Source organism: Trichomonas vaginalis, chromosome IV (genome assembly GCF_026262505.1).
Source record: "Trichomonas vaginalis G3 chromosome IV, whole genome shotgun sequence".
Classification (NCBI taxonomy): Eukaryota; Parabasalia; order Trichomonadida; family Trichomonadidae; genus Trichomonas; species Trichomonas vaginalis.
In genome coordinates this window covers 16594540-16611540 of record NC_067206.1, presented here as the reverse complement: position 1 = coordinate 16611540, position 17001 = coordinate 16594540, and the positions used below count along the sequence as shown (strand labels likewise).

General features: G+C 35.6%; 5 protein-coding genes, 1 non-coding gene and 1 pseudogene across 7 annotated transcripts, besides 5 other annotated features; 2 read left to right on the top strand and 5 right to left on the bottom strand.

The window, feature by feature from the left end:
* Nucleotides 1-230: 230 nt before the first annotated feature.
* On the bottom strand, nt 231-637 carry TVAGG3_0106850 (annotated as a pseudogene). Its single transcript has one exon. A coding segment is annotated over exon 1 (407 nt).
* A 1473-nt stretch (nt 638-2110) lies between these two features.
* Nucleotides 2111-3109, top strand: TVAGG3_0106840 (uncharacterized protein; the record flags this gene model as incomplete). The annotated part of the gene is made up of 1 exon (XM_001307872.1): nt 2111-2977. One exon carries the CDS (start codon nt 2111-2113, stop codon nt 2975-2977), a length of 867 nt encoding a protein of 288 aa, XP_001307873.1.
* Nucleotides 3110-3323: 214 nt separating this feature from the next.
* TVAGG3_0106830 (RRM1 RBM26 like domain-containing protein) lies at nt 3324-4121 on the bottom strand (the record flags this gene model as incomplete). The annotated part of the gene is made up of 1 exon (XM_001307871.1): nt 3463-4107. The coding sequence occupies one exon, from the start codon at nt 4105-4107 to the stop codon at nt 3463-3465; it is 645 nt and encodes a 214-aa protein (XP_001307872.1).
* Nucleotides 4122-4298: 177 nt separating this feature from the next.
* TVAGG3_0106820 lies at nt 4299-4370 on the bottom strand. Its single transcript has one exon. It is a non-coding gene; the product is annotated as a tRNA-Val (tRNA).
* A 606-nt stretch (nt 4371-4976) lies between these two features.
* TVAGG3_0106810 (arginine omega-N asymmetric methyltransferase protein) lies at nt 4977-5995 on the bottom strand (the record flags this gene model as incomplete). The annotated part of the gene is made up of 1 exon (XM_001307870.1): nt 5006-5989. One exon carries the CDS (start codon nt 5987-5989, stop codon nt 5006-5008), a length of 984 nt encoding a protein of 327 aa, XP_001307871.1.
* Nucleotides 5996-6129: 134 nt separating this feature from the next.
* On the top strand, nt 6130-7233 carry TVAGG3_0106800 (uncharacterized protein; the record flags this gene model as incomplete). Its single annotated transcript, XM_001307869.1, has 1 exon — nt 6403-6822. The coding sequence occupies one exon, from the start codon at nt 6403-6405 to the stop codon at nt 6820-6822; it is 420 nt and encodes a 139-aa protein (XP_001307870.1).
* A 442-nt stretch (nt 7234-7675) lies between these two features.
* Nucleotides 7676-8590: a mobile genetic element.
* Nucleotides 8587-10184: a mobile genetic element.
* A 613-nt stretch (nt 10185-10797) lies between these two features.
* Nucleotides 10798-10906: a mobile genetic element.
* Nucleotides 10907-11026: 120 nt separating this feature from the next.
* Nucleotides 11027-11088: a mobile genetic element.
* Nucleotides 11089-11342: 254 nt separating this feature from the next.
* Nucleotides 11343-11395: a mobile genetic element.
* Nucleotides 11396-11441: 46 nt separating this feature from the next.
* TVAGG3_0106740 (xanthine dehydrogenase family) lies at nt 11442-15442 on the bottom strand (the record flags this gene model as incomplete). Its single annotated transcript, XM_001307868.2, has 1 exon — nt 11514-15437. One exon carries the CDS (start codon nt 15435-15437, stop codon nt 11514-11516), a length of 3924 nt encoding a protein of 1307 aa, XP_001307869.1.
* Nucleotides 15443-17001: the final 1559 nt, after the last annotated feature.

The following is a 17001-nucleotide window of genomic DNA, read 5'->3' as shown; positions in this document are numbered from 1 at the left end:
GTTTTGTGCAATCCTTGGAGACATGCACAGAAAATGTCACCAATCTTTACACACATCCACCGATACCGGGATATCATTGCCCCGTATATATCAATGTTCCGCATTCAGGTTACCAATTCGGAATAATTTGGATAATTTTTTTTAATTGTATAAGCTTAATAGTTGAGTGGCTTAAATAAAAGAGTTATAATAATATCAAAATATAATAAAAATATTCAATTTACATTCTTTTATAAAATAATTGAAATTAGAAAGAAAAATTGGTAAGAGTGGTAGAAATAGCTGGCCATACATGATATTATTGGACTGTTAATACATTCAAAACCTTTAATAGGATTAATTCCGGAAAAGGCGCCGTTAAATTTGCGACAACAATAAACAACAATGTTGTTTGTTTGCATATGGTAGAAAAGAGAATTATAAACAGGTTTATTTGAATAATATCGTATTATTCTGAGAGATGTTGCAGCTTCAATTATGATATCTTTGCATTGCAAGCTACCATAAAATGTAATATTTTCCAAATTTGATGTAAAATGGAATGCACCCCAACCAATCTGACAATCTTGTGTGATTGTAACTGATTTTATAGGGATACCATCAAAAGCTTGTTTTTTTATGATTTTGACTGTTTGTGGTGTTGTATAGTGTTCAATAGCAGCGGTGACTTGATAAAGTGTGGAAAAATCCTTAGAATACAGATTGAATAACATATCATTTGCAAAATACGGATTATTTTCATCAACTACAATTTTTTCTAAGACAGAATTAGCCCCACATATTCAATCTCCAATTTCCTCGACATTTTTTCCAATCTTTAAAACTTTGATTCTCGTTTGGGCAAATGAAAAAGGTCCTAAATATTTCAAGGGATCTACTAGTGTTAATTCTTCCATAGTATGACCTCCTTGATCAAATGCTTTTGTTCCAATTTTCTGAAGGTTTCGAGGGAAAACAATATTTTCAAAGTGGTTATATCTCAAAAACGCAAATGGTGCAATCTCAAGAACTTCATATTTGACGCCGTTAATATTAACATTTGATTCAAGATTTAATACTCTGGAGTTAAATGAAGTTGGATCAATAGCATTACACTGAGTCTGGCCTTCAACGCCAACAATTGCAAATTTATTGGTGCTATCAATTGTGTATTTGACACCACCGATAACACGACTAATTGAGGATAAGCTTTGAAAAAAAAAATTGAGAAACTTTTCACATGATTATTGGCAACTTGTGTTATTTTGGGGTCAATCTGCAAAGTTTCTTCTAAGGCATAGGGAAAAGTAATATATTTTCGTGAGCCCATCATTAGTTTCGCTGAGCCCAAAAAAAATTCTTTTTGATTTTGCCTTTTCTAGGTTATTTTGAGCAATAAGAATTGAACTCCTATTAATGTTGGATTGATTTTTGCTAATTAAAATAAATAATAACTTATGCGATGTATTAATTTTTATAAAAAAAAGTGCTTGTCACAAGTCATTTGTGCTTTAATGTATCATATATGTTGTGATTTTTCAAAAATTATTAGAAAGAAAGCATTTCATTCTGGATAATTCTGTATAAAATTAGCCTTATTCTAGTCAATATTCTAACGTTGCAATTCAATATTTTTTATTATTCATAATAAACAAATAATGTATTTTGATAGATATTAGCAATTTCATCAGAATAAAAACGTTGCAGTTTTCGGTTTTTCTGAAGATAAAGAATTAATGTCGTCTTCTTGTCCGCATTTAGTTTATAGCGACATCTTCTCTAACGAGGCGAAATGTGTATCAGATGCAGTATACGCATTTGTTGCACCAGTTCCAATTGGTTTTATCGGCATGATTTGCGCATCCTGGGGACTTAATTTAATATTCTGGTTCATACCAATTAAAGTACATCCTACAGTTGGGCGTTTAATTGGTAGCATGGTACAAAACGTTTGCATTTCATTGTTAATATGGGGAGTAATCAACGAAATAGCAGGGAAGGAAATTCCATTTATGATAGCAATGCTTTTTGGAATTTTCTTTTTATAGCTTCCACATTTTTCATGGCAATTAAAATGAATAATAATTCTCTCCATACAAACAATATGAATATGAACCTAATCAAAAATCTTATGTTCAAAGGAAGTTGTCGAACCCCACCATCTCCTTACTGTAAAATCCTTCCAAAATCTTGCATTCTGAAAGAAAAGAAAGCAGAAAAGCTGGTGAAAAAAAATGCTGGATACCCACCAGTTATTTACCTGACAACATCAAAATACCATATATCCAATTATTTTTACTATGATGATATTCTCAAATATGGTTCATGGGAGAATCCTGAAGAAAAAGATATAGACATAGATCGCGGACTTACCATATATAAAATCAAGGTAGAAACAGAGATTTCGGAAGAATATAAAAATTCTTATAATATGGCTTTAGAAGAATACTTTAAGAAGATTCATGCAATAATTAATGCATCTTATAGGAAGTACCAAAGAGATCTACCTGAATTGAAAGATTATGAAATGAAAATGGAAACAGAGCTCTATCGGGTACCAAAATATGTTTCAATCTGTCATAAAAGTCTCTATGCCAAGTTCCTTAATTCATGTTTTGGCAGATTCCTTTATACAATTTTATTTTTATTCGGATTTTCCATAATCTTTGATGATATCTTCTTCATTATTGCCAAGTACGAAAAGATTAAAGTCAAAAGGAAAATTTTCCATGATGGATCATTAAAATGCCAACCTTACAGAGCAAATCCGCAATACTTTGATAAGGAATGCGATCCAAAAGCAATAAATTATTATTTTTCAAATGATAATAGCCCTGAATTCTATCAACTTCTTGATGAAGAATTGAAAAAGTGTGATTGCACGGGCTATTATGCATATTTCCCACCACCATCTATAGAATGGGAAAATCCAGAAGGGAAACTAATCAATGAACCTGGATATGAACCTCATGGAGATTTTGATCAGTTACAACCATAAGGATTTATACGCCACAAACAGCACCAATATAGTGTTATTCCATGTTAACAGTGATTACACCCTTTTCAAAGCTAAATTCAACCTCTTTGGAATCAAATTAAAGAAAATTGGCCAGAATACTGCGAATTTCACAAACTCAATACTATATATTATAATAAATTTATGTTTTTCAATTCAATTTTTAATTATTTTTTCTTAGATTTTGTCAATATCAGCTATTAACGTATAATTCCTAAGTATATCCATATAGCACATACATTTTGATTATTTTCATCTATAAGCATTGTTTAATTAAAGCAAATAAGAAAAAATGAATTTTCATTCCAAAGGATTATATAATATCTATAAAAATATTGAAGGTAGGAGTGGTGTATTTAAAAATTATATTAATAAGTCTTTAAAAAAATTATTTATTAATAAATAATATAAGATTAAAGTATTTGTATTGATGAAGTGTATGTTAACAATGTTTATTGGTCCTTTTCCTAAGCTTGTTGTTGTGATTGAGCTGGTTGAACTTGAGATAGTTTGTTCTTTAAATCAGCTTGTTCCTTCTCTAATTCTTCAATCTTCTTCTTAGCATCGTTCATGATCTTAATAGTTTCTTGTATTTTTCCATCTATTTCTGTCTGTTTCTCTGCATCTTGTGTTTCATCCTTTTCTTTGAAGAGATCCATCGCTATATTTTCGCATTGAGCTATAATTTGTTTACTATTATTAATTTCAGTTGTTAAATTACGTATCTTCTGTTGAGCAATTAACTGTGCACGTTCTTCTTCTTCCTTCTTTTGGGTCTTTTCAATCTCGGCTTTAACTTCACCTGCTACTTTTCTAACAAAATCCATATCAGCTGCATCAGCTAAATGGGATTCTGATTCGGCTGGATTTCTATGGTATTTAATCATAACAAATCTGTTGTTTTCGTATGCTTCTGGTGAATGAAAAGCCTTTGTTGCTTCTTCTACTGTTGAATAGCTAATTGTTGCGACCTTTTGATTGCACCAAATGCTCTTAATGTGTCCGTAATGCTTGAAATGTTTGAAAAGAAGTAAGATTTTATTCTTGTTTTCTGGGATATTGTATACAAAAAGTGTGTCACAAGGCTTGTCCTGTTTTGGTGGTGGCGCCATTTTTTAAAAAGCAGGGGGATAATTGAACGCAGCCCCTAAAATTCAATAAGTCAACAAAATTCAAAAAAAGACTTTGCTGTAAGATATGATCTCCACATGAAAGAAGTCTTATCATATGAACATCTCCAAGAATACTGAAAACCAAAAGATCGAGGTATAACTAGAAAAAAAAAATAGAGCTAGAAAAAAAATGTCCCAGGCCAGAATCGAACTGGCCTCTGATCCGTGTCAAGGATCTATTCTAACCAATATACTACTGGGACTTTACAATTTAATTGGAATATTTCTATTTATGATTTTAAATCTTACTGACATTTTATAACCTTAAATTTTCAAAAATGATGATTTGCTGAAATTTAGATTTAAAGATTATCATCTAACTATTTCAAAGATCAATGTTAATTTTTGCAATTGTTGATTTTTTACATTTACTCCAAAATCATGAAGATAATTCGAAATTAAAATTGAACTCGTTCTTTTGGCAGACGACTCTACCTGCAGCATATACATATTCAGAAAGTATATTATATGCCAGAAAATCTGTATGCTATAATTCAATATTTCAAATCGTAAAATTTTTTTAAACAAATTTTCTTGAAATTCTGCGCATAAATAAACAAGTTGTATTACTCCTCAAATCGCTAAGTTGATTTTATGCTATCAAAGGCCAAATCTTCCCGGGTTTAATATCAGTAGAGGAGCTTTTGGTTTTACTTATCCAGCAAACTCTACTACTTCAGTCTCATTGATTACTTCAATCATTCAAATACATTTTCAAAATTTATATTATTTGCAATCGAGAAAGGATATAGCGATGCACATACTAAGTAAAAAGCAGGAAATAAATAATTAAATTATAAATATTAATACAATAACATTTTTTATGAATTACAAAATTTTATCTCATCTTGTAAAGCTGAGAAGCGCTTTCTTCTCCATTACTCCATTCAAGTAGGAAGTCCTGATCTCTTGGATTCTTGATATTTGGCTCCATATAGAACTTTCCTGTGATTGGAGTGTCAGGATCAGCGTTTAAAGGATTCTGAAGGTAGAAAATGGTCTGAGCCCAATGTGTCTCCTTCTTGTATGGTGATGTTGATAAGGTTATTGTATTTTCTGGTCCTTCGAACTCAACATCAAACCATGTAATGAATGCGTGCAATAATTGGGCATCTGTAGGTATTAAAGTAAACTTCGATGTAATTGTAAGGTCTTGGACTGAACATTTGTTCAAATCTAAGTCAGCAAGCATGTATTCGTCGGTAATAATTCTTTCTGTTGGACATGTTTCGACGAGAGGCTCAAGTAAGGCCCATTTCTTGATCGGAGCGTAGGAGAATCCGTAAACATTGTCCCAGAAGTCTATTTTCTTAGCACGGTACTCTGCATCTTCAATTCCGCAAATGTAGATTTGAGCTTTGTTTGGGAACATTGTACCAGTTTCCTTAAGGAACCTATCGCGAGCACTGATGACAGAAGGAAGCATTGATTCGTATAATAAGCAATATCCCATCCATTCACTGATAATTACGTCTACCTTTTCTGGAAGGTCAATTTCTTCAATAGTACCTTGCATGATAGTAATTACATCTCCAAAGCCATTGATGTTGACGATTTCACGTGCATAGTCGACAATACTTGATTTCTCAACAGCATAGACTTTCTTTGCGCCAGCCTTTGCAGCAAACATGGATAGAATTCCTGTTCCGCATCCGACATCAAGTATGATTTTATCCTTGAAAAGACCTGGATTTGTTAAAATTGCATTCTTGTATGATAATGTACGAACTCTGTCCTTAAGCATATCTTCATGGATTCCAAAGTGTGCATATGAATCAAAATAGTAATCAGATGATTGCATTTGATCTGATTTCTTCTCCATTTTTCGAAAATCTAGAATTTGTCACTTTTACACAGCCAAGAGGGCAAAATTACAACCAACAAATCTTATTTATATTTCTAATATTAAGAGATAATGTACTTCATATTTATGGAGAAATTATGAAATTTTGAATTTCAAATTTTAAGAATGTCACTTTTTAAGTGTACGTTTATAAAAAATTCCTTTTGAACGCTCCTGATAGTTTTAGACCAAATTCCCACTACTTTGCTGGTGGGGGTCCATCAATAGTATCTTCTTTATTCAGGAAAAAGAATAATCCGATTAAAGCCGAAGAAAAACCAACACACACAAATATAACATTCGAAAGAACTGAAACAAACTCAACATTACCACCGTCATATTCTGAAATCCCACAAAATAATGCAAAACCTTCAATTTCTGCACAATTCACCATGTATCAGCCTCAGCAAACGAAAGCTAAAATTCAATTATCGGAACCAAAGACAATTATTGATTACCAGGACAATTTACCAAAAGAAAATCCAAAGACAAGAGATCTTTCACCAGGTACACTTGAAGCAATGCTTAATGCAGAATTGGATCACTTTATTAAAGTTGAATCCGAAATTGGACAAGTTGCAGAAATAGTGGGTAACGTTAAAGTTGCAGATCATGAGCAACAAGTAGCACAAGCTATAGTATATAATGAAGATGAGGATGATTCTAAAGAAATGGAGGAACTTGATGCATTAGATAATGAAATTGCTCGATTAGAAGAAATATTAGCCTACAAACTTCAATTAAAGAAACAGCAGGATGAAGAATATTATAGTTATGGGTATTATTCAGATTATTCTGATGATGGAAACTAAATTTTCAATATACGCTGAGCGCAAACAAGAGCTCCGAGAGATATTATTAACTCGATTGAGCATTTACACGAAATTTTTCTTTTGGATCTGCTATGCTCACATGCTTTTTCCTGATATCAGAATTTAATGAGCATACAAAGTATTTTTCTGGTATTCACGCAGAAATATGGAATCAAATTTATATGCATATTCATATATATTATCATACTTCAAGGTATTTCAGTGGGCTACCAATGATCTCTGAAAGTTAATTAATTGTCTATAAGCACCAGATGGCGTTTTGTTCCATGAATCTTTTCTTCTATATGAGCTTTCTCCAAATTGGTACTCTACCATATGTAGTTACATTTAATTTACATAAGTCAAATGTACATTTATAAATTATTGTATATTTAGATCTTAGGAATAAACATTTGATTTTTACATTTATATATCATAGATTCTACTTTATATCTAATAATTCTTGACCGACAATGTCATGTAAACTTCCTATATTTTTGGCGTTACTATACATCGATCTTTTTTTTTTCAGTATTCATGGGGAAAAAGGTGATTGATATCAAATTGAGGAAGAAATACACATGTCTATTAAAAAACTTTTCAAAATATAAAGGTTTTAGTTAAATATTAATTATGATAAGTGAGACTACCAGAAGGATTCACTGTTTGTTTGCATTCTTTGGTTCGGGAGCATTTTTGTTTTGTTCAGATGGCTTTGGTGTCCGTGAGGTGATAATATTTATTTTCAGTGCAGCAACTGCTTTATGATATTCATATTCCCTATTAAATTGGTCTTGAATGATTCTAAAATTATCCCAAAATATTTTACGAATTTTGAGAACTTCTTTTTTAAGGGTGCACACGAGAGGATAATGTAAACTTCAGAATTTAGAACCTTATTTTTAGGCATTATCTTGGCTACCTATTTAGGCTCGAAAAGCAAAAAATATCAAAAAATACAACTTGACTCCATTATGACCCTTTCATGGAGGTAGTTTTTATCCGCTAGTATTTTCCCTTTGAATCTCTTTACAATTCGAAATCAAATTCAAACCTCAGTAGAAGAAAGGAAGAATCGACTTACTACGGTTGTAATACGAATAAATACATATATTTAATTATTTTTATTTACATAATAATTGTTTGAAGCTCATATTCCAGCAAATTTTTAAATAAAAACATTAAAATGTTGAAAATGTTCATATATTTTAATAGGGTTTTGGCACTTTATTGAGGAATTACTACATACATAGTCGAACTGAACTTGATATTTTGAAATTTAAATTATTTATCAAAATTAAAATTTAACTTGAAATTTATAATTATTTAGTCATATTTTGCATAATTCTAAGTAGATTTTGTAAAAAATCAAGAAAGAAAAATTTTAACGTGCTTTATTTTTTCTTTTTTATAATAATACATATTATTATATAATTAACATATTCATAATGTTTCACCCTTTCAAAAATATAATCCTCCTCCTCTCAAATAAACGTACATACGGGTTGCCTCTTTTTTCAAAAAATTAAAATTTGAAATTTTGGGCTCAAATATTAGAGATTTTTTCAACCTTCAACAATATATGTTGTCTATATCAGACCTCCTTTCTTTTTGATACTTAACATTGTTCCTAAATCTTAGCCGTTAAGGCTGTTCTGAAAATATTTTTTTTTTCGAAAAAATTCGAAAAAAATTCTTAAAATTCAAAAATCCCTTAATTCCTGAGGATTTTGGAAATAAGTTTTTACATGAACATGTGTATATTATAGATCCGTATTTTTCCCAAGTGAGCGGGGTATCTCCAATCCCAGCCCTATCGTCCTCCCAGTGTCAGTTTTCAATATAAAATCCAAATTTTTTTTGAAAATAAAAATTTCGAGAAATTTTTCTGATTTTTTTTCTTTGATTTCAATAATTCAAAATAAATTTGGGAGTAAAAAGACACTATTTAATGAAATTCATATGAGTGAATGTGGATAAATACTCTAAAAACATACAATTTATCTATTTTTTCTTTATATTATCAACTAATTAGTGATAATTTTTTTTGAATCAGATTTTTTTTCATTAAAAACATAATATATAACACAACAATGATGCACACATACGTATCTACACATCAAAATATAAAGCTTGTTTTGGTCTGGGCATCCCAACCCAAAATTCTTTAAAAATTGAATAAAATTGAATACTTGGGGCTGGGATGCCCATCCCAAAACCGAATTGAATTTTTTGAATTAAAGAATATATTTATGTATTTATAATATACATGTGATGTCTATAAAAAATACTAAATTCTAAAAAAAATTCAATTTATTCAAAACGTATACTAAGTGATCACTTCATTAGTAGGATCAGCAATCCTACTAAATGGTGAGAACGCCACTAACTAAAAAAGGAGTCCTTGGAGCTCTTGATCTCTTGTCAGTAGAGTTCATAATGAGGCATGGCATCTACTGATTAGAGATCAGAGCAATCCTACCTTACCTTCAGGAGCTACAAAGCTCCTAATCGTTACGAGAGGGAGTCTTGGAGCTCCTGAAGCTCATCAGCAGAGGCTATTTACCATTTGGGCCTCTTCTGATGAAAGATGCGAAACACGTCTACGAACCAGGAGCTTCAAAGCTTCTAATCCTTACTAAAGGGAGCTTTGGAGCTCCTGAGTCTCCATCAACAGAGTCCCAGATGGTAAATGTCCTTTGCTGATGAAAGATGCGAAACACATCTACGAACCAGGAGCTCCAAAGCTCCTAATCCTTACGAAAGGGAGCTTTGGAGCTCCTGAAACTCCTTTTACTATAAAATAGGACAGTTTTCTTCTGAGGTTCTCATCAAATCTAAGACTTCAGAAGAAAGCTGTCCTATCAATGTATACTTACACTCTCATGGACTACAAGTGTACAATTTTAAAGCAGAGATTATCCGAGGCCTCTCATCAAATGAGGGACCTCGGATAATCTCTACCTTAAGTAGTCAAATAACTTTTCTCACTATTTAGGAACAAAAGAACAAGAGTTGGAGTACTTTAAGGCAAGATTCTTCCGAAATCTCTCATCGAATGAGAGACTTCGGAAGGACCTTGCCAAATCCTTGAACGCCAATATCCTTGGAACTGAGCTAGAACCAGGGAGAAGTAGCATACTATAGAGCACGATGGTAATCTCGGAAATACTTATATCGCCCCAAGCACAATATTTAAGAAGTCTAACTCATATATACAAGAAGTCAGGCTGAATAGATATTGTGCATATGGTTTGCAGAACTCTCATGATATTTAAAATTCATGTTATCCCAAAAAAGGTGACACTTTGGGTGTATCGTCCATCCCAGGGATGCAAAAATCACATCACCTTGGATCTATAGTGTATATTATATGAAGTATATTGATAAGGTAAAAATCAAATTTTATTGCATATTCATCGAGAAAATAAACTAACGAATCCCTCAAAATTGAGAGGGTAATCCTCCTCCTCTCAAATAAACGTACATACGGGTGCACCCTTATAGTCGTTCATTTCATCTTTATATTCATCAAAAGATGCTTGAAGGCTGCTAACCTTCTTATATACGAAAAAAAGAGATCTGACATTGTGTCAGATCTCAGTAAAAGTGACATTTACATGTCAAAAAAATAGAATGAGTTTAAGTAATTAAAATTGAGGGTGAGAGTAGTATTGTATGAAATAATATCTCTCACCCTCCAATTCATCCTATGGCGCCGAAAAAATTTTGGTGAAATGCGACCACATTTCACCAAAAATTTCTCGGCGCCATATAGAGAACTAGAGCCTGTGAGGTACTGATACTATCCATGTACCTCGCAGGCTCTAGTTCCAAGCCAAAATGGCTAAAAATTGCCCGCAATTGTTCACATTGCGGGCAATTTTTAGCCATTTTGGCTGGGAATTGGAGGGTGAGAGTAGTATTGTATGAAATAATATCTCTCACCCTCCAATTCATCCTATGGCGCCGAAAAAATTTTGGTGAAATGCGACCACATTTCACCAAAATTTCTCGGCGCCATATAGAGAACTAGAGCCTGTGAGGTACTGATACTATCCATGTACCTCGCAGGCTCTAGTTCCAAGCCAAAATGGCTAAAAATTGCCCGCAATTGTTCACATTCCCATCTTTTGTTGGTAAGACGAAGAATATGAAATAAATTATGAAGAAGATAATGATGAATAAAATATCACTTTTTATATTTTTGACACGTAAAGTTGTCACTTTTCTGTCAAACTGTTTTTATCGTTTTCGTATATAACAACCTTACCATCAATGGTATCGACTTTATTGTTTATAGTCTGAATATCAATAGACTTGTTTTCAGATTCGGTTTCCATTAAAGCTTTTCTCCAATAATAAAATTGAATAGTTCAGAAATGGAAACCAAAAGAATGAAATAGATATTAAATATATTTGAAAATTGTCGAGGAATTGAGATATAAGTAGAATTTAGTGTGAAAAAATGTTGTAAAATTGAACACCCTGATCGAGCAAGTTTGATGTCTCCCTCCAGGCAAATCTCTAGCCAAAATTTTTGGACCGTGTAAATACTGTTAGTCACTATATACAGGGACCAAAAATACCAAAACAAATTATGTAAATAAAAATTTAAACTTTATTGTAAAAAAATGAACTCATAAACTGTGATTCTCTTGAGAAAGAAAACCAATTATTAAAAACTGAGCTTATTTCTTGTTAAGCTTCAATCCGCAAAGTTCTCTGATGCGAGGAGCGGACATTGGGAAGTCGTACTGGAACTCCTGAGAAGCGCCGTTGTCCTTGCGTGCAGCGCGGATAGCATCGATGATGGCGAATGGAACAGAGTGTGAGAGCAAGAACGGTGGCTCACCGATGGCCTTTGATGAGAAGATACCGACAGAGTTGGAGGAATCCTTGAGGAATCCGATGTTGAACTCGTGTGGTAAGTCGTTGAAGCCTGGGACCTTGTAGTAGCCTGGGCCGTTTGTGTGGACCTTGCCTGGCTTGATCCATCTGTTCTCTTCGAAGTTGCCCTTCATGACTTCTTCTGTTGTGAGCCATCCGACACCTTGGATGTAGCCACCTTCCAACTGGCCCATATCGATACCCTTGTTCATGGACTCGCCTGTGTCGAACAAGACATCGGATCTGATGATCTGGTGGTCACCTGTCAAGCAGTCGATTTCGACGAGAGCAGCGGAAGCACCGTAAGTGTAGTACTGGAATGGCTGGCCGATGCCTGTGTTCCAGTCATAGTAGACATCCTTCATGGAGTAGTAGCCGTGAGCAGAAAGATCTGTTCTGTTGAGGTAGGCGTCCATGACGACATCTTTCCACTTCTTGTTCTTGTCTGTTCTGAATCTTCTCAATCTGGCAGCGAGCTGGATGCAAGCATCGTAGACAGCGTGGCCGTTGAGATCTGATCCGGATGAGGCAGCTGTTGGAGATGTGTTAGCGCACTTGTCTGTGGATGTCTCATCGATTCTGACTAAATCGACTGGGATATCTAAGACGGAAGCGGCGATCTGGCACATCTTTGTGTGTAAGCCTTGACCCATTTCTGTGCCACCGTGGGAAATGAGGACAGAGCCGTCCTTGTAGATGTGGACGAGGCAATTGCCCTGGTTGAGTGGAGAGAATGTGAAGGCGATACCGAACTTGAGTGGTGTCATGGCAACACCGCGCTTTCTGTACTTGTGTTCAGCGTTGAACTTGTCGCATTCCTCTCTCATCTTCTTGAGGTTGAACTTCTGGTCGACTTCCTTCCAGCATCTCTCGACGTTGCAGTTCTTGAGAGGAACGTGGAAGTGTGTCATCTGGCCTTCCTGATAAAGGTTCTTCCATCTGACAGCTTCGACTGGCATCTTGAGCTCTCTAGCGACGTGCTCAACGACTGTTTCCATGGAGATCATGCCCTGTGGACCACCGAAGCCACGGAAAGCTGTGCCTGTGATTGTGTTTGTCTTGCAGAGGTGGGAGCGTGTTCTGAGGTTTGGAATGTAGTATGATGAGTCGGAGTGGAACAAAGCACGATCTGTGACAGCGATGGAAAGATCTAATGACCAGCCGCAGTCGAAGAAGATATCTAACTCAACAGCCTGGATTGTGCCATCGTTGTTGAAGCCAACCTTGTACTTGGTCTCGCATGGATGGCGCTGGCCGATTGTAGCCATATCGATCTGTCTGTCGAGAGAAAGTCTGACTGGTCTCTTGACCTTGAGAGCTGCAACAGAAACAGCGTTTGTAAGTGTGGAAGCACGTGTTTCCTTGCCACCGAAGCCACCACCCATTCTCTTGACGTGGTAGTCGACCTTGTTAGCTGGGATGTTGCAGACTCTGGCAATTTCGAGCTGGCCGAATGTTGGGTTCTGGGATGAAGATGTGATCTTGATCTTGTCATCTTCAAGTGGTTCGGCTAAAGCGCAGTTTGTCTCGAGGTAGAAGTGGCTCTGGCCGTTGATGGAAAGCTTGCCTTCGACAACGTGCTGGGCCTTCTTCATGGCTGTCTCTGTGTCACCGCGGACAATCTGGTGGTGGACATCGAAGAAGGAGTTCTCTTCTACAGCTTGCTTGATTGAAAGAACTGGTCTAAGCTCTTCGTACTCAATCTTGACGAGCTTAGCAGCTTCCCAGGCGTGCTCGTGTGTATCAGCGAGAATCATAGCGATTGGCTGGCCGATGAATCTGACTTCATCCTCAGCAAAGACTGGTTCATCTTTCCAGACATCACCGACTGAGTTGAGGCCCTTGACATCCTTGTATGTGACAACATCAACAACACCTGGTGCCTTGAGAGCTGGTCCGTAGTCGATTGATTTGATCTTGCCGTGTGGAATTGATGACATGACGTAGCCACCGTGTAAGCAGCCATTTGGATCTGGGATATCATCGACGTAGACAGCTTCACCTGTTGTCTGCTGCTGAGCAGATCTGTGGTGGAGTGGATTGCCGATGCCCTTGAGCTCTGGCTTGAGGACTTCGACGTTATCTGGCTGGCAGTTCATGTTTGTGAACTTTGGAACTGGTCTCTCGATAAGATCGACAGCTGTTGGGTCGTACTTTCTGCCCATCTCCTTAAGTGTCTGCTGGTAGAACTTGAAGAGGAAGGACTCAGCAAGGTCGCGGCGGAATGGAACGAAGCCACCTGGTGCGTAGTCATCGAGTGGTAAGTCCTTGTGGATGTATTGGTATGCAGCCTGAATTGTGGAGTCGTCGAACTTCTTGCCCTTGAGGAAGTTTTCTGTCTGGTAAGCGCGCTGTGGGAAGGCAGCCATGCCAGAGTAGGCGATCTTGATGTCTTCGATAACATCATCAGCACCAAGAGTGACCTTCATGGAAGCAGAAACGATGCAGATATCATCGTCACGGCGGTGAGCTTGCTTGAACTGGCCGACGTACTCGTTCTTCTTCATGAGTGAGATTTCGAAGCGTGTGATGACATCTGATGGATCAAGCTTTGTCTTTCTGTAAGCTGTGAAGAACTTCTCAATTGTGACGTCCTCATCGATACCCTTCTTGGCGTTCTTGACGTGGTAAATTGCATCTGTAGCAAGAAGGAAGTTGGAAAGATCAGTAACAGCACCACCGTGGGCAAGGTTGCCTGTAACTGTGGCTGTGTTACGGATTTGTGTAGAAGCGAAGTAGCGTAGACGCTCATGAAGCTGCTTAAGAAGGCGCTTCTTCTCAGCTGGGAGGTCTTCCTTAAGCTTGTGCTCGCAGAACATCATGATGTCCTGAAGGCATGTGGAGGCGCCAAATGTAAGCTTGTCGTCTTCAAGATTAAGGGTGATAAGTTCTGGTAAGTGAGCAGATGAGATGAAAACAGCCTCTTGTGGTACGTTCTGGCGAACTTCGATACCAACTTCTGAGGAACCAGCGACGATCTTGGCTGCTGGATACTCAGCTTTGAGTTGAACTAACTGTTCAACTGTAGCTGGGATGAAGAACTTGACGTTGCCGTAGTTGATGAGGACTGGCTCATCAATTGGCTTCTTGGCGTAGTCTGGGACGAATGGATCCTGATGTTGTTTGATCTTTGTTGGCTCTGGTGAAACAAGGATGTCATCGGATGGAGCAACATCTGAGAATTCACGGAAAGCATCAGCAATTGAACGATAACCTGTGCAACGGCAAAGGTTTCCATCAAATTGTTCTTCGATTTCATGAACCTTTGGATGTGGGTTGTCGAGGAGCATGGCGTAACCATTCATAACAAAACCTGGTGTGCAATAGCCGCATTGTGTGCCGTGGTGCTTGACAATAGCAGCTTGAACTGGATGTAAACCTTCACGAAGGTTACCAAGAGCTTCAACTGTTGTCAATGAGCAGTGGTGAAGCTGGGCAACTGGTGTAAGGCAAGAGTTGACTGGACGATGCTTTACAGTTCCTGTAATTGGATCATATGAGGAAATAACAACTGTGCAAGCGCCGCAGCCACCTTCACCGCAACTGATTTTTGTACCAAAAAGCTTGACCTTATCGGATCTAAGCCAATCGGCAACGGACATGGTTGGGTTGAACTCGCCTTCTTTGAGGACAACTTGCTTGCCATTAACAAAGAAGTCTATGCTATGCGCATAAGCCACATTCGATTGTGCTCTTTGAGTTAAGTTTCCAATGGAATGCAACATTATTTGAACTGATGAAAAATTGAGTAGTCAATTCAATTTTTTTGATAGAGCATATTTAATTTAAGATGAACGTTTCAATAGTTTACGTCGATGGTCAAATTATATTTCTCCTATAGAATTAAATTTTCATACATACAATTTGACAAGTTTTGTAAAGGGAAAAACGATGATTTTTAGCCATGATTACTCAACATTATGTGTAGATTTATTTTAATCAAATATTTTTTTGAATATTGTTTTGATGATTTTAGGAATTTAAATTCCGACATTAAAACGTTCAAGCTATATCTTCTAATAACTTGCATAGTTTCAAATTGAATAATCATTCAAATTCTTGATGCAAAATATTATGAAACATTTTTTATTTTACTAATATATATCAAATATAAATAGATATTGCATCTTTGGTCGATTTTCAAAAATTGAAAGAGAAATGATTTTGAAATGATTTTGTTAATTATTGATTTGTTTTGGGAATTCTTATATATTTTATGACATTAAATGATTTTCATTTGTATTGGTAGTTAAAACTATAAAAACGGTTTGTCAGTATTGGTTCGATATTTCAGAATAATGTTTTAAATGTGAAGTGATGCAAAATTGGTCGTACGCATAGAAACGTATATATGCAAATGTGATTTTATATAAAAACACTAATTAATTGGTTGACATTTTTCAAAGGTTTACTTTGCATAAAAAATCTTAAGTTGGTTAGAGTAGTTAGACAGATTTTTTTTATTTGATAGCCCATAATATGGTTTTCTATGTTGATACCAAATGTGGGCTTCGGGGAAAATATGTAATCGAGTGAGTAAAACTATAACTCCGTCTCTTTCAAAAAATTCAAAGAGCGTTACAACACGAAAATTATCAAAGTTGGTAATTTTGATATGCAAAAGCAAAAATTTCATGTGGCTTAGTAAATGACCAATTACCTTTCATTTTTAGGCATATGAGTTGATTAAGGTTGGGTTGAAAAATGGGGGCTTCAAAAAAACTCGTACATGCCTCAAAAATTGAGAGGAATGACAGATTTTCAACGATAGGTTGTGTAAAGTGAACGATAGGTTTTGTAAAGTGAACGATAGAATGACATATTTTTGACGATAGGATTGAGAAAGTCTATTGAAAAGTATTCAATTTTTGAGGCATGTACGAGTTTTCAACCCGACCTTATACGTCAATGAACTTGTACTTTTAAAAAGTTTCATTAAGGTTCATTTTGTATAATTGCTTGCATCTGAGACATATTGTCTGTGCAAGCATCTCTAAATGAAGGAAACTATGCAATCATAATTTGATTGCACGGCTTTGACCAGCACCATGTAAGTCATATTCCCTGTATCATAGGTGCATTTTCTGGGCAAACACCTCTGGATTAAGGAAGCTTCGCAATCAAATAGAAAAAAAAAACATTGTTTTACAATCTCCAATATTAACTAAACTAGTTCAAAAAGTTTAATATATGTGATAACTCGATAGTAATGTGATCATTTGCATACTATATATTTCATTTTAGCTTTTTGAACCAAATATTTATCAATTTTTGCTCTTGATTTTTATA